We start from the raw sequence: 18,886 nt of genomic DNA on the forward strand, positions 1-18,886 counted from the left end.
TTAGTTATTATGTTGGGCAAATGGTAAAACCAATGTTGGGCCTTGCTGGAAGAGTTTTATTCAAAGTGAACTGTCAAGAGGGGCCCATAAACCCTCACCATGTTTGGGACGCAAAATCAAGGAACATAACACCGGTATGACGGAAACTAATGTGGCAAGAGAGGAACAAAACACTAGGCAAAAGGTCGAGCCTTCCACCCTTTACCAAGAATATAGATGCATTAATTAAAATAATAGATATAGTAATATCCATGATATCCATGTCCCAACATGGAACAACCTACAACTGCACTGCAACTAGCAACGCTATAAGAGGGGCTGAGCCAAGCGGTAACATGGCCAAACAATGGTTTGTTGGGATGGTGAAAAGGTTAGAGGCTGTTTCATGGCATATTGGGAGGCTTGATATACAAGTGGTAGGTACCGCGACATAGCGATTGCATCGAGATAACTAGCAAAGCAAAGATAGTAGCGGTATTCAAGGTGATGGTCATCTTGCTTGAAATCCCGCTAGGAAGAATACCGAATCCATGAAGAAGAAGAAGAAGAACCAACATAGTCGAACGGATCCTCACAATCGCAACGTAACTGAAACTTTTGAGAAGAAGCACAACCGGAAAGAAGCAAACAACATGGTAAACAACCACCACCTAAACATGACATGATGCTCAACCAAGTATGATGCAAGTCCGGTTTAATGAGTCGTGGCATGGCAAAGTGCAACAGACAATTCTACAAATTCACTGGAGCTCAATATGAAACGAGTTGCACATTGACGAAACACCACATTCAAGTTATTTAGTTCGCTCTCATTTATGTTCCCAACAATATTAAATGTTGATTAACATGTAAAGAGGTGAAGCATAAGTAAACTAACTATTTAGGCAAGTTTAAATGAGGCCGGAACAACAAAAAACAATTCCGGAAAATCCTCATATGCATATTTTGGATTTGGTACTATTCTGCCATAAACCATATTTTAATGTTGTTAAATAGTAAAACAAAGTGCACCAAGCTAATCTATGCATTTTTCTACTCCATTTACATATAAAGTTTATTTAATTCCGAGAAACGGTTAATTAGTTATGAATTAAACCATTTTAACATGATATTTATGGTAATTAATGCAAACAACAAGTTAAACATTTGAAACATGGATGAAACTTGCATATTATGAAACTATATGAAATTGTAAGCATTTTACATATATAATTCATTTTAATCCGTTGCACAGTTAGTGAGATATGATATGCATGAACAAAGAGGGTTTTTGTGTAAAACAGTAATTCCAGGAAATTAGCTAAAATCGTCCGGAGGGAAAAAACATGACACGAGCCGAAACTGAGATATGGCCCAGTGCGCGGGGGAGCTGCTCACATCGGGCCTTGAAGCCGGACGGTGCTTCTGGCGGCCCACGGTGATGAGGACATCAATACCATTGTAACACCCACAGCCCCTGCTACTGCTATACATACTGGACCAATTACTAGAGCTCGCGCACGCCAATTGAATTATAAGGTACTTTCGTTTCTTGGTAACGATTCTAATGTTCATGAGAATATGATGCTGCCTAAATTGGATACATTTGTTTTGCTTACAAATGAAGGGCCTGGCATGGATAAGAGGGATGAACACTAGAGCAAGACCAAGCATGGAGATGATGGCATGTGCAAGGGGATCCAGAATGGGGTTACAAGTGATGATTTCAGGACTTTGAAGGCACCATAATTAGTGCATGAAGCCTTGGACGAAATATACAAGATGCCACTTCATAAATTTCGTCCAGAGGCTATTCTAGGTGCTGCGTCACCTTATTATTGGGCCAGGCCCATGTATTTTCAAAATACTTAAGTATAGGCTGTTTTTAGAGTCTGTATGTGTGGGGAAACAAGACTTAGGGTTGGTTTCGGACCACCTCCTCCAAGGGCCACGAAATTCCCCCCTCTTCCTCCATATATATAGCCCTTAGGGCGTCGTTTAGACTTTGGGTTTTGTTTAGATTAAAAGTTCGCCATAGCTGCAACTTCGCGTACTTCGTTTGTGTCCAACGACCAGACCAAGACGTCACAGAACCCCACCCTTGATCAATAAAGCTTTCCTCTTTTATTCGCAATATCCAGATTGCAATCTCAGTTTCTTGCTTGTTCTTCATTTGCTCGTAGGAAATAGACCCTCGTGGTCAGGTTGATCGTGCTCCGGCGTGGTCAATAACCCTCGGAAGTTGGCTTAGCGATTGCTAAGGCGCGACGTCTTCGCACGTTTGTAGTCGGATCGTCAAAGTCGACTCCCATAGAAATTGATATCTATCTCATCGAAACATTGGGACACCTTCGTTTCTATCAAGTGGTATCAGATTTCCAGGTTGCTCGGTGAGATTTTACAGTTTTTCGTAGTTTAGATCGAGTCTGTTCTTCATACCTACAGTCCATGAAAAAGCCAAAAAAAATTAGGGTTAGTTCATCATATCTGAACCAGTCTGAGCCTTTGCATAGTCTTTTCGGTATTTTGCTTTGTTGAATTTGCGGTTGCATCGTCCTGTCTAGTTGCTGGTCTTAGAATCTAGTCTTTTAGAGTTTCGAGTTCTGGTCATAAGTTGTCACGCCGCCGCCGCACCATCATCATCGCCCCTGCCATCTACCACCACCACTTATACGCCACCGATCCGTCTCCATATACCACCACAATCCATATCCATATACCACCACCGCTGCCATATCCTACCACCATATATCCATCACCAATCTGAGTTCATTTCATATTAGGTTTGCTTTCGAGATCCGTCTAATTTCCGATTCGTGTTTCTTTGCCCGAGTAGGTTTCGAAAAAAAATTAGGCCAAATTTTCGGAAGAAATTTTTTTCCCTATGCTATTTTTAGGTTTTTCTGAGTCTTTTTAGCCACGTGCCATCATAGTGATTTTTTGTCGCACTATTCGTCGTTGCTGCACTGATTTCCTAAAAAAAGTGAATTGTTTTTCGTGCCCATCCTGTCAGTTTGACGAGGGAAGAGTTTTGAGACACTCGCCATTATAGTGAGTTTTCGCAAAAAAAGAGGAACGCAAAAAAAAACAGAGGAGTGCCAAAAAAATAGAGGGAAAAAAGTTCCAGAGTGTGCTTTTCCCTTGTTTAAGTGCAGCGCCGTGATTTTGTTAGTGTTCTAGGCTCGCGTCTCTAGCACGGTCTAGCCTAGGACCAGCACAGTACCGTCGTTGAGCGTTTATTCAACTTTGCATCTCTAAATTGATTATTGCTGACCCTTTTTGCTACCATATTATAAGCTTTCCTAGCTCCACATATATCTACGTCGTGCGTTTGACTTTCCCTGGTAATCACTCTATCCAAGCTTTGAGAGTTTTGACTACGACGGTTGCCGATCACCGCTTGCTACTGGGTAAGAATTAGTAAGAATTTGAGATTTGCTTGACGGATTTGTGACACCCACCACCACCTCTTGTTAGTAGTATGTAGGATCATATTCTTGTGTGTTTCTATTGCTGCTAACCATGGCAGGATCACAAGCCGACGAGACTGACTGGGAGAACATGAAGGATAAGGAGTTGCATGATAATTTCATCACATGATGAGTAGACAGGTGCAAGATGTGCTAAACAAATTTGAAGAGGCCATGGAGAAGATATATGATATGGAGAAGACGTTCGAAACAAAGCTCGATAACAAGTTTAATGAATTGCTCGCGCGTCTTCCACCACCACCACCGGCTGCACCTAACGCACCTCTACAACAATAACAACAACAACGTCGCCTTCCAAATCAAGTGGGACGAGCACAACGTGGCCCCATTGACCCTGTGCAAAATTCTGGTGCCGTTGTTGATGTTGCTGTCACTCCTACTGCTACTGCACAGGTGGAGGACCATTACGAGGATAAGGTTGATCAAAATCAGAACTACGTGCAACCACCATTACCACCACCACCAGGTCGTCCTCAGGTATATCATCACAAAAGTAGGGCTGCACCACCACCTGAGGTACGAGATCATGACCTTTTTCCTAAACTGAAGTTGAATATTCCACCATTTGAGGGTAGATATGTTCCTGATATATATCTTACTTGGAAGTTAGAAAGTGAACAAAGTTTTACATGGTTACAATATCCCGAGGAGAGACGTGTTCCTGCTGTTGTTTGTGCTTTCACTAGTTTTGCATGTGTTTGGTGGTCTGTACATTGTAGATTATATCCTATTCCAGCTACTTAGGCTGCTTTGAAAACTGCTATGCGTACTCGCTGGGTTCCACCATATTATCAACGTGAATTACTTCAAAAATTGCAGCGTTCAAGACAAGGAAAAAATTCTGTAGAAGATTATTATCAGGAATTATGAACTAGCATGATTAGATGTGGTATTGTTGAGGAGAATGAAGCTTTGCTTGCATGTTTTATGGGTGGATTAAATAGAGAGATTCAGACCATTTTAGAGTATAAGGAGTATACTAATATCACTCATTTATTCCATCTTGCTTGTAAAGATGAATGTGAAGTGCAAGATCGACAGGCATTGGCGCGACCTAACATTTTTGCAGGTCGATCTTCATCATGGACACCATGTGCATCCTTTACTTCCACTACACCAGCATCTCCATCAGGTGCCACCTCCAGTCGTGATACAAGAAAGTAGGCACAACCACCACTATCTGCCAAGAGCACACCTGCCGGGCCTGTGCAGAGCTCTTCTTCTTCCATGGCATCAACAGGGCACACAAGTGATATTATTTATCGTCGTTGTTAGGGAAGAGGACATTTTGCGAGAGAATGCAAATCTCACCGTGTGATGATTGCTACTGAGATGGTGGGTATGAGTTTGCTAGTGACTATGATGAGGAGACTTTGGCTCTTATTACACATGAAGAACGCGGTGGAGAGGATTCTGATCATGAGACGCAATACATGGCTGCTGAAGATGCTGACAGGTATGAATGTTTAGTTGCTCAACATGTTTTGAGTGTGCAGGTCACACAAGTTGAGCAAAATCAGAGGCATAATTTGTTCTATGCAAAGGGAGTTGTGAAGGAACGTTCTGTTCGCGTCATCATAGATGGAGGGAGTTGCAACAACTTGGCTAGCATGGAGATGGTGGAGAAGCTATCTCTCACCACAAGACCGCATCCACATCCTTACTACATCCAATGGTTCAACAACAGCGACAAGGTTAAGGTAACACGTACTGTTCGTGTGCATTTTAGTATCTCTACATATGCTGATTATGTTGATTGTGATGTGGTACCCATGCAAGCATGTTCCTTATTACTTGGTAGACCATGGCAATTTGATAAAAATTCTGTACACCATGGTAGAAATAATCAGTATACTCTTGTTCATAAGGATAGCCATATTACTTTGCTTCCTATGTCTCCTGAATCCATTTTAAAAGATGATATTAATAGAGCTAATAAAGCAAAACAGGAGAAAAATAAGAGTGAAAATCAGATTGTGGCAAAAGAATTTGAGCAACAAATGAAACCTAATAATAAACCATCTAGTGTTGCTTCTGAAATTAAATTGAAAAGTGCATGTTTACTTGCCATAAAATCTGATATTGATGAGCTAGATTTCAGCAAATCTGTTTGCTATGCTGTTGTATGCAAACAGGCATTATTTTCATTCGAGGACGCGCCTTCCTCTTTGCCCCCTGCTGTCAGTAACATTTTGCAGGAGTTCGCTGACGTGTTCCCACAAGACGTGCCACCGGGATTACCACCTATTCGAGGGATTGAGCATAAAATTGACTTAATTCTCGGTGCATCGCTACCCAACCGTGCACCATACCGTACCAATCCAGAGGAGACGAAGGAGATTATGCGTCAAGTGCAGGAGCTGCTCGACAAAGGTTATATACGCGAATCCCTTAGTCCTTGTGCTATTCCTATCATTTTAGTGCTGAAAAAGGATGGTACATCACGTATGTGCGTTAATTGTACAGGCACTAATAATATTACTATTCGTTATCGTCATCCTATTCCTAGGCTAGATGATATGCTTGATGAATTGAGTGGCTCTACAATATTCTCCAAAGTTGATTTGCATAGTGGATACCATCAAATTCGTATGAAATTGGGAGATGAATGGAAAACAACATTTAAAACTAAGTTTGGATTATATGAGTGGTTAGTCATGCCTTTTGGGTTAACTAATGCACCTAGTACTTTCATGAGATTAATGAACGAAGTTTTATGTGCTTTCATTGGACGATTTGTGCTAGTTTACTTTGATGACATATTGATTTGTAGCAAATCTTTGGAGGAACATTTGGAACATTTACATGATGTTTTTATTTCTCTACATGATGCACGTTTGTTTGGTAACCTTGGGAAGTGCACCCTTTGCACCGACCGAGTATCTTTTCTTGGCTTTGTTGTTACTCCATAGGGAATTGAAGTTGATAAAGCCAAGATTGAAGCTATTGAGAGTTGGCCGCAGCCCAAAACGGTCACACAAATGAGGAGTTTCCTTGGCCTCGCTGGTTTCTATAGGCGTTTTGTGAGTGATTTCAGCACCATTGCTGCACCTCTCAACGAGCTTACAAAGAAGGATGTGCCTTTTGTTTGGGGTACCGCAGAGGAAGAAGCCTTCACGGTATTGAAAGATAAGTTGACACATGCTCCTTTACTCCAACTTCCTGATTTTAATAAGACTTTTGAGCTTGAATGTGATGCTAGTGGAATTGGATTAGGAGGTTTAATATTACAAGATGGCAAACCTATTGCATACTTTTCTAAAAAATTGAGTGGGCCTAGTCTGAACTATTCTACTTATGATAAAGAATTATATGCTCTTGTTCGGACCTTAGAAACATGGCAACATTATTTATGGCCCAAGGAATTTGTTATACATTCTGATCATGAATCTTTGAAACACATTAAAAGTCAAGCAAAACTGAACCGTAGACATGCTAAATGGGCTGAATTCATTGAGACTTTCCCTTATGTCATTAAACACAAGAAGGGTAAATAAAATGTTATTGCTGATGCACTGTCTCATCGTTATACTATACTTTCACAACTTGACTTTAAAATATTTGGTTCGGAGACCATCAAAGATCAATATGTGCATGATGCTGAATTTAAAGATGTATTGCAGAATTGTAAGGAAGGGAGAACTTGGAACAAGTTCGTTCTTAACGATGGATTTGTGTTTCGTGCTAACAAGCTATGCATTCCAGCTAGCTCCGTTCGTCTTTTGTTGTTGCAGGAGGCGCATGGAGGAGGATTAATGGGACACTTTGGCGTCAAGAAGACGGAGGATATACTTGCTACACATTACTTTTGGCCAAAGATGAGACAGGATGTTGAGCGTTTTGTTGCTCGCTGCACTACTTGTCAAAAAGCTAAGTCACGATTCAATCCTCATGGTTTATATATGCCTTTGCCTGTACCTAGTGTTCCTTGTGAGGATATATCTATGGACTTTGTTTTAGGTTTACATCAAACAAAGAAGGGGAGGGACAGCATATTTGTTGTCGTGAATAGATTTTCGAAAATGGCACAGTTTATACCACGTCATAAAAGCGATGATGCTGTTAATGTTGCTGATTTGTTCTTTCATGAAATTATTCGCATGCATGGTGTGCCAAATACTATTGTTCCAGATCATGATACTAAATTTCTTAGCCACTTTTGGAGATGTTTATGGGCTAAGTTGGGGACTAAACTGCTTTTTAGTACTACTTGTCACCCCCAAACTGATGGAAAAACTGAAGTAGTCAATAGAACATTCTCTACTATGCTTAGGGCTGTTTTGAAGCATAATAAGAAAATGTGGGAATAATGCTTGCCTCATATTGAATTTGCTTATAATCGTTCATTGCATTCTTCTACTAAGATGTGCCCTTTTGAAATTGTGTATGGTTTCCTACCTCGTGCACCTATTGATTTGTTGCCTCTTCCATCTTCAAAGAAGGTTAATTTTGATGCTAAAGAACGTGCTGACTTGATTTTAAAAATGCATTAGTTAACTAAGGAAAACATTGAGCGTATGAATGCTAAATATAAACTTGCTGGAGATAAGGGTAGAAAATATGTTGTGTTTGCACATGGAGATCTTGTTTGGTTACATTTGCGTAAGGATAGATTTCCTAATTTGCACAAATCAAAGCTAATGCCACATGTTGATGGTCCTTTTAAGGTGTTAGAGAAAATAGATGATAATGCATATAAACTTGAGCTGCCTGCAGATTTTGGGGTTAGTCCCAACTTTAACATTGCAGATTTGAAACCTTATTTGGGTGAGGAAGATGAGCTTCCGTCGAGGACGACTTCATTTCAAGAAGGGGAGGACGATGAGGACCATTGTTACACCCACAGCCCCAGCTGCTGCTATACATACTGGACCAATTACTAGAGCTCGCGCACGCCAATTAAATTATCAGGTACTATCGTTTCTTGGTAATGATTCTAATGTTCATGAGAGTATGATGCTACTTAAATTGGATACATTTGTTTTGCTTACAAATGAAGGGCCTAGCATGGATAAGAGGGATGAACGCTGGAGCAAGACCAAGCATGGAGATGATGGCATGGCCAAGGGGATCCAGAACGGAGTTACAAGTGATGATTTTAGGACTTTGAAGCCACCATAAGGAGTGCATGAAGCCTTGGACGAAATATACAAGATGCCACTTCATAAATTTCGTCCCGAGGCTATTCTAGGTGCTGCATCACCTTATTATTGGGCCAGGCCCATGTATTTTTGAAATACTTAAGTATAGGCTGTTTTTAGAGTCCGTATGTGTGGGGAAACAAGAGTTAGGGTTGGTTTCAGACCCCTCCTCCAAGGGCCACGAAATTCCCCCCTCTTCCTCCATATATACAGCCCTTAGGGCATCGTTTAGACTTTGGGTTTTGTTTAGATTAAAAGTTCGCCATCGCTGCAACTTCGCGTACTTTGTTTGTGTCCAACGACCAGACCAAGATGTCACAGAACCCCACCTTTGATCAATAAAGCTTTCCTCTTTTATTCGCAACATCCATATCGCAATATCAGTTTCTTGCTTGTTCTTCGTTTGCTCGCAGGAAATAGACCATCGTGGTCAGGTTGATCGTGCTCTGGCGTGGTCAATAACCCTCGGAAGTTGGTTTAGCGATTGCTAAGGCACGACGTCTTCGCACGTTCGTAGTAGGATCGTCAAAGTCGACTCCCACAGAAAACGATATCTTTGTCATCGAAACATCGGGACACCTTCGCCTCTATTGCACGACGAAGGCGAAGCAGAGGAGGGCTTGCGCGAGCGACGCGGCACTTGTCCACGCTGGCGCTGGACCAAGTCAACGTGGGGGCAGCGCTAGCCATCTCGTTCACGAAGCAGGGGACGGAGGCTGGTGATGCGGGATGCAGGGCATGGCGGCGACCTCCGGCGACGAGTGGATGGACGAGGGGGACGGATCCGGCACGAAGGAGGTCGAGGAGGGCCGAGGCGAGGCTGGAGCTGCTGCCATTCATCCCGACGCTGGACGGGAGGACGCAGGCGAGGACTTGGCGGAGGAGGCCGATGGCGTTAGGGTGCTGTGGACGAGGACCAACGTTGGGGATGTGCTCCTGTGAAGAAATACAAAGAGCGAGAGAGTTCAGAGAGGAGAGACAGGGAGAAGAAACGGGAACTAAAAGGAGGGAATAACAGGCGAGGTGGCTAGATGTGCTCACCGGTGAGCTATGGTGGCTCGAGGTGGCTGATGGCGAGGCTTGCAGAGGAGATTGGGCATAGCGTGGAACACCATGGCCATCCATGGCACGACGACAGAAGCTCCTATGAAAGGCAAGACCGAGATGTTGAGAGGAGGGGGAGAAATATTGGGAAGGAAGAAGAAGCAGGGGAGGAAGGAGAGGGTTCCTGTGGGGGTCACCGACGGCAGGGCTCGCCGGAGCTTCTGCTGCTTGCGGGGGTGCTCGGGGCAGGGCTGCATGGGCTCAGGGAAGCAGGGGGCGAGGTGGATCAAGGAAGGCAGGTGGAGGCGGCGACTAAGCGGCGCTGAAATTGAGGAGAAGATGGGCGGCAGCGCTGGCTCGCTGAATCCGGGGGATCGGGGAGGGATCCCGAGGGAGAAGGTGGCGGCGCTAGGGTAGGATCCCTAGAGATTAGGGGTTTATCTACATTTGGTTAGTGGTGGTCTATATATATTGAAAGGGGGAATTTTGGATCACCTAATCAAGATCGGACGGTCGAGAAAGAGTAGACTAGGAGAGTCCATTAAAGAATCAATGATGTTTGGGGGATGTTCGGGGATGATCTGGACCCACCAGTAACAACAACCCGGTTCGGGTTCGGGAAAGTTTCGGACAAGCAAGCGAGGGGGGTCTGTGCACTATGCAGAGAGGCAAGGTGGTTTGACAAGATGGAATCGAAAACCCGGTTGGTCTCGGAACGGTCAACGAAGGCAAGGGGGGGACGCGGCAACTACGAACGGATGCAAGTTTTATGAAAACATGCAGATGCAATGCGGATGATGAGATGATGAACGCAACAAACAAATAAATCACACGGCGAAACTCGGAATCCATGGAAGTCCTCTGGACCGTCGGTCTCGGGTCATCACAAGAAAGAAGACAATAATGAAGATGATGCGCTGCTTACACCCTTGGGTTCCCACCAGCGCTCCCCCTACCTGGCATGCCAAAGATGGCATGGTTTAACACGGCCACCTATGGGTCCATCAGCCCCTTGTGGTTCGGCAAGGGGGAAGGGCACATTGCACAAAGAGCGGAGGCCGTAGAGCAGCGCGGCAGTGATGACATGAGGAGATTTTACCTAGGTTCGGGCTGCCACGAGGCATAAAACTCTACTATTGCTTTGGTGGATTGATGAAAGGACCGTAGTGGAGGTGTAGTGCTCTAGCCCGGCAGGGTCGCCTCGGGCCAAGAGCAGCTACGCGCGTATGAGAGTACAAGGGCCCGAAACCTTTCTAAGGTTGCCACGGCCCTTCTTTTATAGGTCAAGGAGTTACCACAGTGGCAAAACATTCATTATCCGGTGATTAGATAGCCATAGTGCTATCATACCTAACTCTGCAGACAAGACAAGGCGCATTAAATGCACCCCTTAGTGTCACACCGTGGGTGTAGCCCGGCAAGCCTTGCCGTGCTATTCAACCACCTTCTCGCCTATCTACGTGACACGCCTCTGGACAGGTGTCATTTACAGGTGTTCTTCCTCAGAAATGGCTGCCACATGCCAAATGACAGCCACTTAACCACCTGGGGGCTCGAGACCACACTAATACGTGACTTGCGTTGTTATGAGGTGGAGCGGTGGAGCCTTGGCGGGGTGATTCGCCCTCGTTGCCCCAGGCAATCTTGCCGGGGGAGTCTTGAGACTTGTCTTCGGTGCGGCCTCGACCTGACCGGGCTCGCCTGCTAGGTAAGGGAGGTTTTTCCTTAGTGATATCTCGCTCATTTGGCTTTTCTTGGTCTTCTTGATCTGCCCTTTTATTTCTCAAAAAGTTATCTCTTCTGCTTGGCCTTATCTCAATTGTTTTAACCTTGTTGTTGAGCCTGTGTACAGTCAGGGGAACACACAACAGGTTTTGTTGCACCGACATCATGATACCAATATGATATAGGGTGGAAACCCTAGGGCTGATCTTTCATGATGGGAGAGGATCCTATGAAGAACATGAGGGGAAACACGAGGTGAAAATGAGAGTAAACACTCAAATCAACGAGAAACGATCACACCTGTCGGTGCACAAAAGGAGGTGTCCTATTTTGTACCACTTTACTTCTGCGCGGGCAGTTGGAGCCGCGCTTGTGGCCACACCTAGCGGGGCAGAGGAAGGAAGTAGAAGTGCAAAGACAACAAGAACAACGCCAAGCCAGAAACACGAAGAGCAGGAGGGCAAGGTGGACTCCCCCGGCAAGGCCCTTGCTGGGGCGGCCTCCGCAGCCCCGGCAAGAGCCTTGCCGGGGCAACTTGCCCGACACCAGCAGAGCCGTCACCCTTGAGCCCAAGGGTTCCAACACCATCGACCCCTTTGGAACCGAGCCTCGGGAGGCACCTCCATGGTGGCATGCAAATCTTTGTGAAGACAGAGAGTCTACAAGACTAGATGATGACCAGAAGACAAGAAAATCACAAGACTCCTTGCCAAGGATGCCCACGAGGCCCTGGCAAAGCTCCCTGCCGAAGACGCTCGCAAGGCCCCGGCAAGACTCTTGCCGGGGGCATTCACAAGATCCCGGCAAGACCCTTGCCGGGAATATACACGGGATAGCGGCAAGACCTTGCCGCCCCAACGCCGCCCCAGCTCAGCGGCCAACCCACCAACTGAAGCAAGAACCCACGTGGCAGTACGTGGATACTAATCCAACCAGCCATGCACCAGCGTGGCGGCATGCAGATCTTCGTGGATACCCTATCACCACGCCAACTTAGCAGCCTGCCAGCTTGCATGGCGCTGCATGCCTCATTGGCCTGGACGCGTGTCAAAGTAAGGCGGAGCGACGACGGACGGGAGGGGCCTCGTTACCGCCCCCGATAAAGCAAGTGGACACCTAAGTAGTGCATTGAATGCACTTTGTCCTGTGATGACAGTCGATAAGCTCGTACACTGTGTACCTTTCCACCTCCTATGTGCCATTGTGGCAGCCCCTTTTGACTATAAAAGGAGGCCCGTGGCGTACTGAGAGGGGATTCAGATCTTTTGGACAAGCACGCATCATAGCTAGTTCAAGAACTCAAGAACACTCAAATATACACCAAAGCAGGACTAGGGTAGTACGCATCCTTGCGGCCGAACCTGGGTAAACTATCTTCGTGATGGCTTCTAGACCCGCTCCTTGCACCACCCCGTGCCTGCCAACCTTAGCAAAAAGGGACCCCAATGATCCCATAGGTGTCGTTTCCCCAACATCTCTCGCGCGCCAGGTAGGGGGCGCGCAGTTGTGAAAATCCGGTTTGAAGGTTAGCACACCGACTTCATCATCACCATGGCCCCCAAGAGAAAGGGGATCATGGCGATCGGTTCGTCCGGGGCCGGCCTGTCCGCGCCAGCACGAGCAGACGACCGGGTACCGATGGATGGAGCCGAAGACGTGGACCGCGAGCGTCCACGACATTCTGGCGATCGGAGCCAGGTGAGCCGCGCGCCGCTGGCTCCGGGGCGGGGCCGTGCTGCCCACGGGTGGCGCAGTCTCTACGGCACCCTAGCTGGTGCTCGCACCACGCCCTTCCCAGGCCGCGCGCGATTAGCAACACCGCGATGCCGGAGCCCCTGGGCACCACCGCGGAAAGAGTCCTATGCGCCACTCGCAGGACGAACCAGGCCAGCGTGCGACCACGAGATCGTGACCGAGCCCCTTCTAACCTGGTTAGATGTCGGAGCGCATCATGGTCTATGGAGATCTCGCCGCCGCCTACGCCAGCAGAAGCGCTGGCGCGTGTGCAGCTGCTCCTCGACTTCCCCCCATTGTGGAGAAGCTCGACGAGTGGGGAGCCACCATCCGAAGCCTTGTCAGCTTCGCCAATAAAGACGAGCCACTCCCGACACGAACCGCGCACCGGTGTCCTGACAAGCCGGTGCGTGTTGGCGGTGGAGGGGTCATAGACGCTATGACCACGGTGCACTCTCCCCCACCGCGACCACAACAATAGCCACCGGCCCGTCGACCCGACGTCGGTGACAACGTTTCCACCGCGTCGTCCGACCCGCAAACCCGCCGCAACCAACGTCAAGTCCTTCAAGAACGAGCCCAGGAAGACGCTCGAACTACCATCGAACGACGATGGGAGACGCGCCATCAGTCAGATCGGCGTGCGGGGCCTACTATGGACCACCCGACGCTGGGTGGCCCTGGCGACCTGCCTTACGAGGTGGCTTGTCCAGCCTTTACCCGAGAGCTGCGGCAGTTCCAGTGGCCCTCCCACCACACGTTCAAGCCTGATGTTGGCGATAAGTACAACGACAAGACCCACCCGTAGGAGTTCCTCAACATCTACACCATCGCGATGCAAGCTGCTAGATCCCGTGACGACAAGGTGCTTGCCAATTACTTCCCATTGGCACTCAAACCCAATGTCATGTCGTGGTTGATGCACTTGCCAGTGGATTCCATTTCTACTTGGTCGGATTTGTGTCATGAGTTTGTTGGCGCCTTCACTAGAGGCCACCAAGCTCATGGCCAAGCAAGCGATTTTCACATCATCCCCCAGAAAGAAGGAGAAAACCTGCGCAAGTACATACAAAGGTTCAGCCGGTTGCAGTAAAACATCCTAGATGTTCATCCCGCTGCAGTTATCATCGCATTCCATCAGAATGTGCGCAACCGCAAGATGCGTGAGGAGTTGGTGATGAACAAGGTCAAGGATGTGGCCGAACTTTAAGTTCTAGACGATAGATGTGCTCGAGCTGAAGAGGGGAGGAAGTACCCCGGCGAGGACCCTGGTGCGGAAACCGACTCCACAGACGTAGACTCCGCCGCTCCGACGAAGAAGGGCCGGCGCCGCAACAGGAAGCGCAAGGGCAAGACTGTGCTTGCCATTCAGGAATTCGGCGAGATCAGCACTGCCAAAAAGGCCAAGGCTGACGACCCAAGAAAGGAGGTTGCCGGGTGCCCGCCTGCTTGGCCCTGGCGGCTGCCGGCAAAGCCAGGAGGCTCCGACAAGCAGTATTGCAAGATCCACCACACCAAGCGCCATGACCTCCACAACTGCCGACAGGTTGAGCTGCTTGTCGAAAAGCAGAAGGCTAAATATGAAAGGAGAGAAGAGGAGAAAGGTCATGATGGTGCTGAGGGATCTGGCAAGAAGCGTGGCGGCCAAGGGGGTCGCCGCGGGAAAGATAACCAACAAGAGAGGCCCGCCCGGGGCCGCGACAAGAAAGAGGAGGATGACGATCACGACAAGGACGACGAGTTCGGTGAGCACGAGTTCTAGAAGGCTACAGAGGCCCTGTGCGTCGACGGTGGCGCCTCGTTGCACACCTCACACCGCCAGGTGAAGTAGTGGGCACGTGAGATCGCTGCAGCAGAGCCGTCGTTTGGTGCCTAGAAGCCCCTGACGTGGTCCCGCACGCCCATCGTTTTTGACACCGAGGACCACCATGATCGCACAACTACGGTCGGGTGTTTGCCGTTGTTGGTCTCGCCAATGATACGCAACCTCATGGTGACAAAAGTGCTGGTTCACAGTGGGGCCAGTCTGAATTTGATCGCGCCCGCTGTGATCAAGAAGCTGCAGATTCCTGATGGAGCCCTCGAAGAGACGGGCACGTTTCAAGGGGTCAACCCAGGAAGTAGCCAGCCTAAAGGTAAAATCACGCTACCCGTTATGTTTGGAGGCGAGCTGAACTATAGGATGGAGAAGACCGTCTTCGATGTCGCCGAGATCCCCTTGCCATACAATGGGATCCTTGGCCGCCCAGTGCTGGCCAAGTTCATGGCGGCGTCCCACTACGCCTGCAACATGTTAAAGATGCCAGGGCCGCTGACCATCATCACCGTCCCTTCCGACAAGAAAGATGCGCTCATCTGCGCTGATCAACTTTACCGAGAGGCAGTTGCAGCAACTGCCGCAAAGACACTTGCCCCTGCCGCTGGAGCTCCAGACAAGACCCCTTTCGACAAGATCTCTTCCGACGAGACCTCTTGCACCCACTCCGGCAAGCGCACCTCTTCGGAGTGCTATGCTCCTGTTGAGGACGTTCCAGAGAGCACCACCAGTAAGAGCAAGAAGTCCAAACCTGCACCACCAGAGACCAAGAAGGTGTCCCTCAAGGAGGACGGCACGGGCGGAGCTTTCGCCATAAGCTCCGCCCTCGACATCAAATGGGAAAGCGCGCTCGTCACCTTCCTGCAAGCGAATGTCGATGTGTTTGCATGGCAAGCATCCGACATCCCCGGGGTTTCCAGGGAGGTGATTGAGCATAATCTAGCTGTCTGTCCTCATGCGCGGCCCGTCAAGCAATAGGTCAGGAAGCAAGCTTTGGAGCGACAAGTGTTCATCATAGAAGAGATCAGGAAGTTGGAGGCGGCAGGCCTAGTTAGAGGAGTACTCCACCACACGTGGTTGGCCAAACCGGTGGTGGTGCGTAAGGCAAATGGGAAGTGGAGGCTGTGTATTGATTACACAGATACCAATAAAGCCTGTCCGAAGGATCCTTTACCTTTGCCATGCATCGACCAGATTGTAGACTCCACTGCTGGGTGTGACCTGCTGTCATTCCTCGACGCCTATTCAGGATACCACCAGATCTTCATGATGAAAGAAGACGAAGAGAAGACCGTGTTCATCACCCCATGTGGTACGTACTGTTTTGTATGGATGCCTTTCGGGTTGAAGAGTGCTGGTTCGACGTTTGCCTAAGGGGTTCAAATTGGTTTTGAGCCCCAACTACATAGAAATATGTAATCCTATATGGATGATATAGTGGCCAAAACCAAGGACAGGGCCACTCTCATACAAGACCTAGAAGAAACATTTTCGAACCTGCGTAGGATCAACCTCAAGCTCAACCCAGAGAAGTGCGTGCTCAGTGTCCCGTCCGGCAAACTTCTTGGCTTCTTTGTGTCTCAGCGCGGAATTGAAGCAAATCCCAACAAGATCAAGGCGATCGAGTAGATTGAGGCACCGAAGCGGTTCAAAGACATTCGTAGGCTCGCCGGTTGTGTTGCCGCCCGAAGTAGATTCATATCCAAATCTGCTGAGCGCGCCCGCCCCTTTTTCAAAGTTTTGAAAAAGGCGGGTCCAGTAAGGTGGACTCCGGAGGCAGAGGCCGCACTACAAGATTTGAAGAGGTATCTCTCCTCCACGCCGATACTAGTCGAACCCAAGCCGCAAGAGTCATTGCTGCTATACTTGGCAGCAACGAATCAAGTGGCCAGTGCCACGCTGGTGGCATAGAGGGAACTCGAGGAAGAGGCAGCAGTAGCAGCGGAGCCATCGGGTGGCGTGTCGGGGCCATCCCCGGCAGGGTCTGGCGCTGACAAGACAGAACCCCTGGCAAGATCCGATCCCGGCAAGCCGGAGTCTGAGCAGATGAGCAAAGTGGGACAGAAGAAGAAGATGGTGCAACACCCAGTCTATTTTGTTAGTTCCCTCTTGCAGGGGGCCTGGTCAAGATATTCCGGTATGCAGAAGTTACTTTTCAGCCTCCTCGTGGCCTCGAGAAAGCTACGCCACTATTTCCAAGCACATGAAATCACCGCCGTCACGCGCATCCCATTGCAACGAATCTTGCACAACCCACACGCGACCGGGAGGATTGTGGAGTGGGCGTTGGAGCTGTTGAGTTTTGGCCTCAAGTTTGAAAGTACTTCAACAATCAAGAGCCAAGCCCTGGCAGATTTCATAGCAGAATGGACCGCAATGCCCGACGAGGAGATTCAAGAGACCACCCTTCCCGGCAAGGAGACGAGCAGTGAGTGGATTATGTACTTTGATGGAGCTTTCTCACTCCAAGGTGCTGGTGCCAGCGTGTTGCTCGTTGCACCCACCGGAGAGCGCCTCAAGTACGTAATCCAGATGCACTTTCCCCGAGAAAAATTGACGAACAACACAGTGGAGTATGAGGGGTTGTTGGCCGGTCTCAGGATCAGGGCAGACCTTGGAATCAGAAAGCTCATCGTCAGAGGTGATTCACAACTCGTCGTCAAGCAAGTAAACAAGGACTACCAGAGCCTGTTGATGGAGGCCTATGTGGATGAAGTGAGGACGTTAGAAGAGCGCTTTGACGGATTGCAACCAGAGCATGTCCCTCGAGCGGAGAACGGCATTACCGACAACCTATCAAAGCGTGTTGCCCTTAAGTTGCCTATGGAACCAGGTACGTTTGTGCTTCAGCTAACTCACCCATCCGTTGAACCATCAGCAGGATACAACAAACAAAGGAAGGCGGGCCCCGGCAAGTACTTTCCCGTTGAGCTCCCAGGAGCTACCGGCGAGGACGTTGCCGGGGGTCCCAAACTCCCCGGAGAGCGGCAACCCTCGGCAGGGCCTCACGCCCTGGCCATAGAAGCAGCTGCCCTTACGGTCGAAGATGAGCCTTTATCCCTTGCCGTCGAGCCCCATGCTTTGGCATGGGCGCAGCCCACCGTCCGTTTCCTCCAAACAGGAGATCTCCCCGAGGAGCAGGAAGAAGCAAATAAAGTAGCCCGTTGGTCCAGGAGGTACCAGTTCGTGGATGATGCACTCTATAGGAGAAGACCGAACGGTGTGAAATTGAAGTGCATTCCTCGAGAGGATGGACTGAGGCTGCTGGCAGAGATACATGGAGGCATGTTTGGCTCCCACATAGGGTCAAGGGCTCTAGTCGGCAAAGCATTCCGGCAAGGTTTCTTCTGGCCCACCGCCCTCCGGGATGCAACTACACTAGTAACCAAGTGTGAAGCGTGCCTGTTCCATTCAAAGAAGCTTCACCAACCCGCCCAAGCTCTTTAGACAATCCCTCTTTCCTGGCCATTTTCAGTCTGGGATCTCGACATACTGGGCCCCTTTCCCCTTGCTGCCGGGGGCTTTGAGTACTTGTACGTCGCGATCGACAAGTTCACAAAGTGGCCGGAAGTGGACCCAGTGGAAGAATCACTTAGTATGTATAGTTTCCCCTCGATTTCCATGTTTGTGTATATACGTATATGCATGCTTGTCCAGGGTATTCTACTGCTTTTTGATTCCAGTAAATGTTAGTGGACCACCGAGGTTCCGTGCTTTTGTCCTCATTTCTATCCAGTCACGGCAAAGATGCGCGATCCCACCGAGGACCTGGCTCCGGCAAGAAGTTGAGAAGACCGCCTGGCACGGCGATCCCGGGCAAACCAAACAGATAAAGTTTACCTCTTGCCCATTCATATTTATAACCTGTGACTTGTGCATTAGAAAGCCTTGCCACTCGTCTTTAAGGACTCGGGGGCTCCCATTTCTGACTCGAACGCTACTTCGGTCAGAATGGT

At 48.5% G+C, this 18,886-nt stretch overlaps 1 protein-coding gene across 1 annotated transcript; it reads left to right on the plus strand.

The window, feature by feature from the left end:
* Positions 1-17,069: 17,069 nt before the first annotated feature.
* Positions 17,070-18,607, plus strand: LOC147959670 (uncharacterized). Its single transcript, XM_087532811.1, has 2 exons — positions 17,070-17,763; positions 18,588-18,607. The coding sequence occupies exons 1-2, from the start codon at positions 17,070-17,072 to the stop codon at positions 18,605-18,607; spliced, it is 714 nt and encodes a 237-aa protein (XP_087388937.1).
* Positions 18,608-18,886: the final 279 nt, after the last annotated feature.

The sequence above is a fragment of the Triticum urartu genome, chromosome 7A (genome assembly GCF_056163025.1).
Source record: "Triticum urartu cultivar PI428250 chromosome 7A, HENAU_Tu73, whole genome shotgun sequence".
NCBI lineage: Eukaryota > Viridiplantae > Streptophyta > Magnoliopsida > Poales > Poaceae > Triticum > Triticum urartu.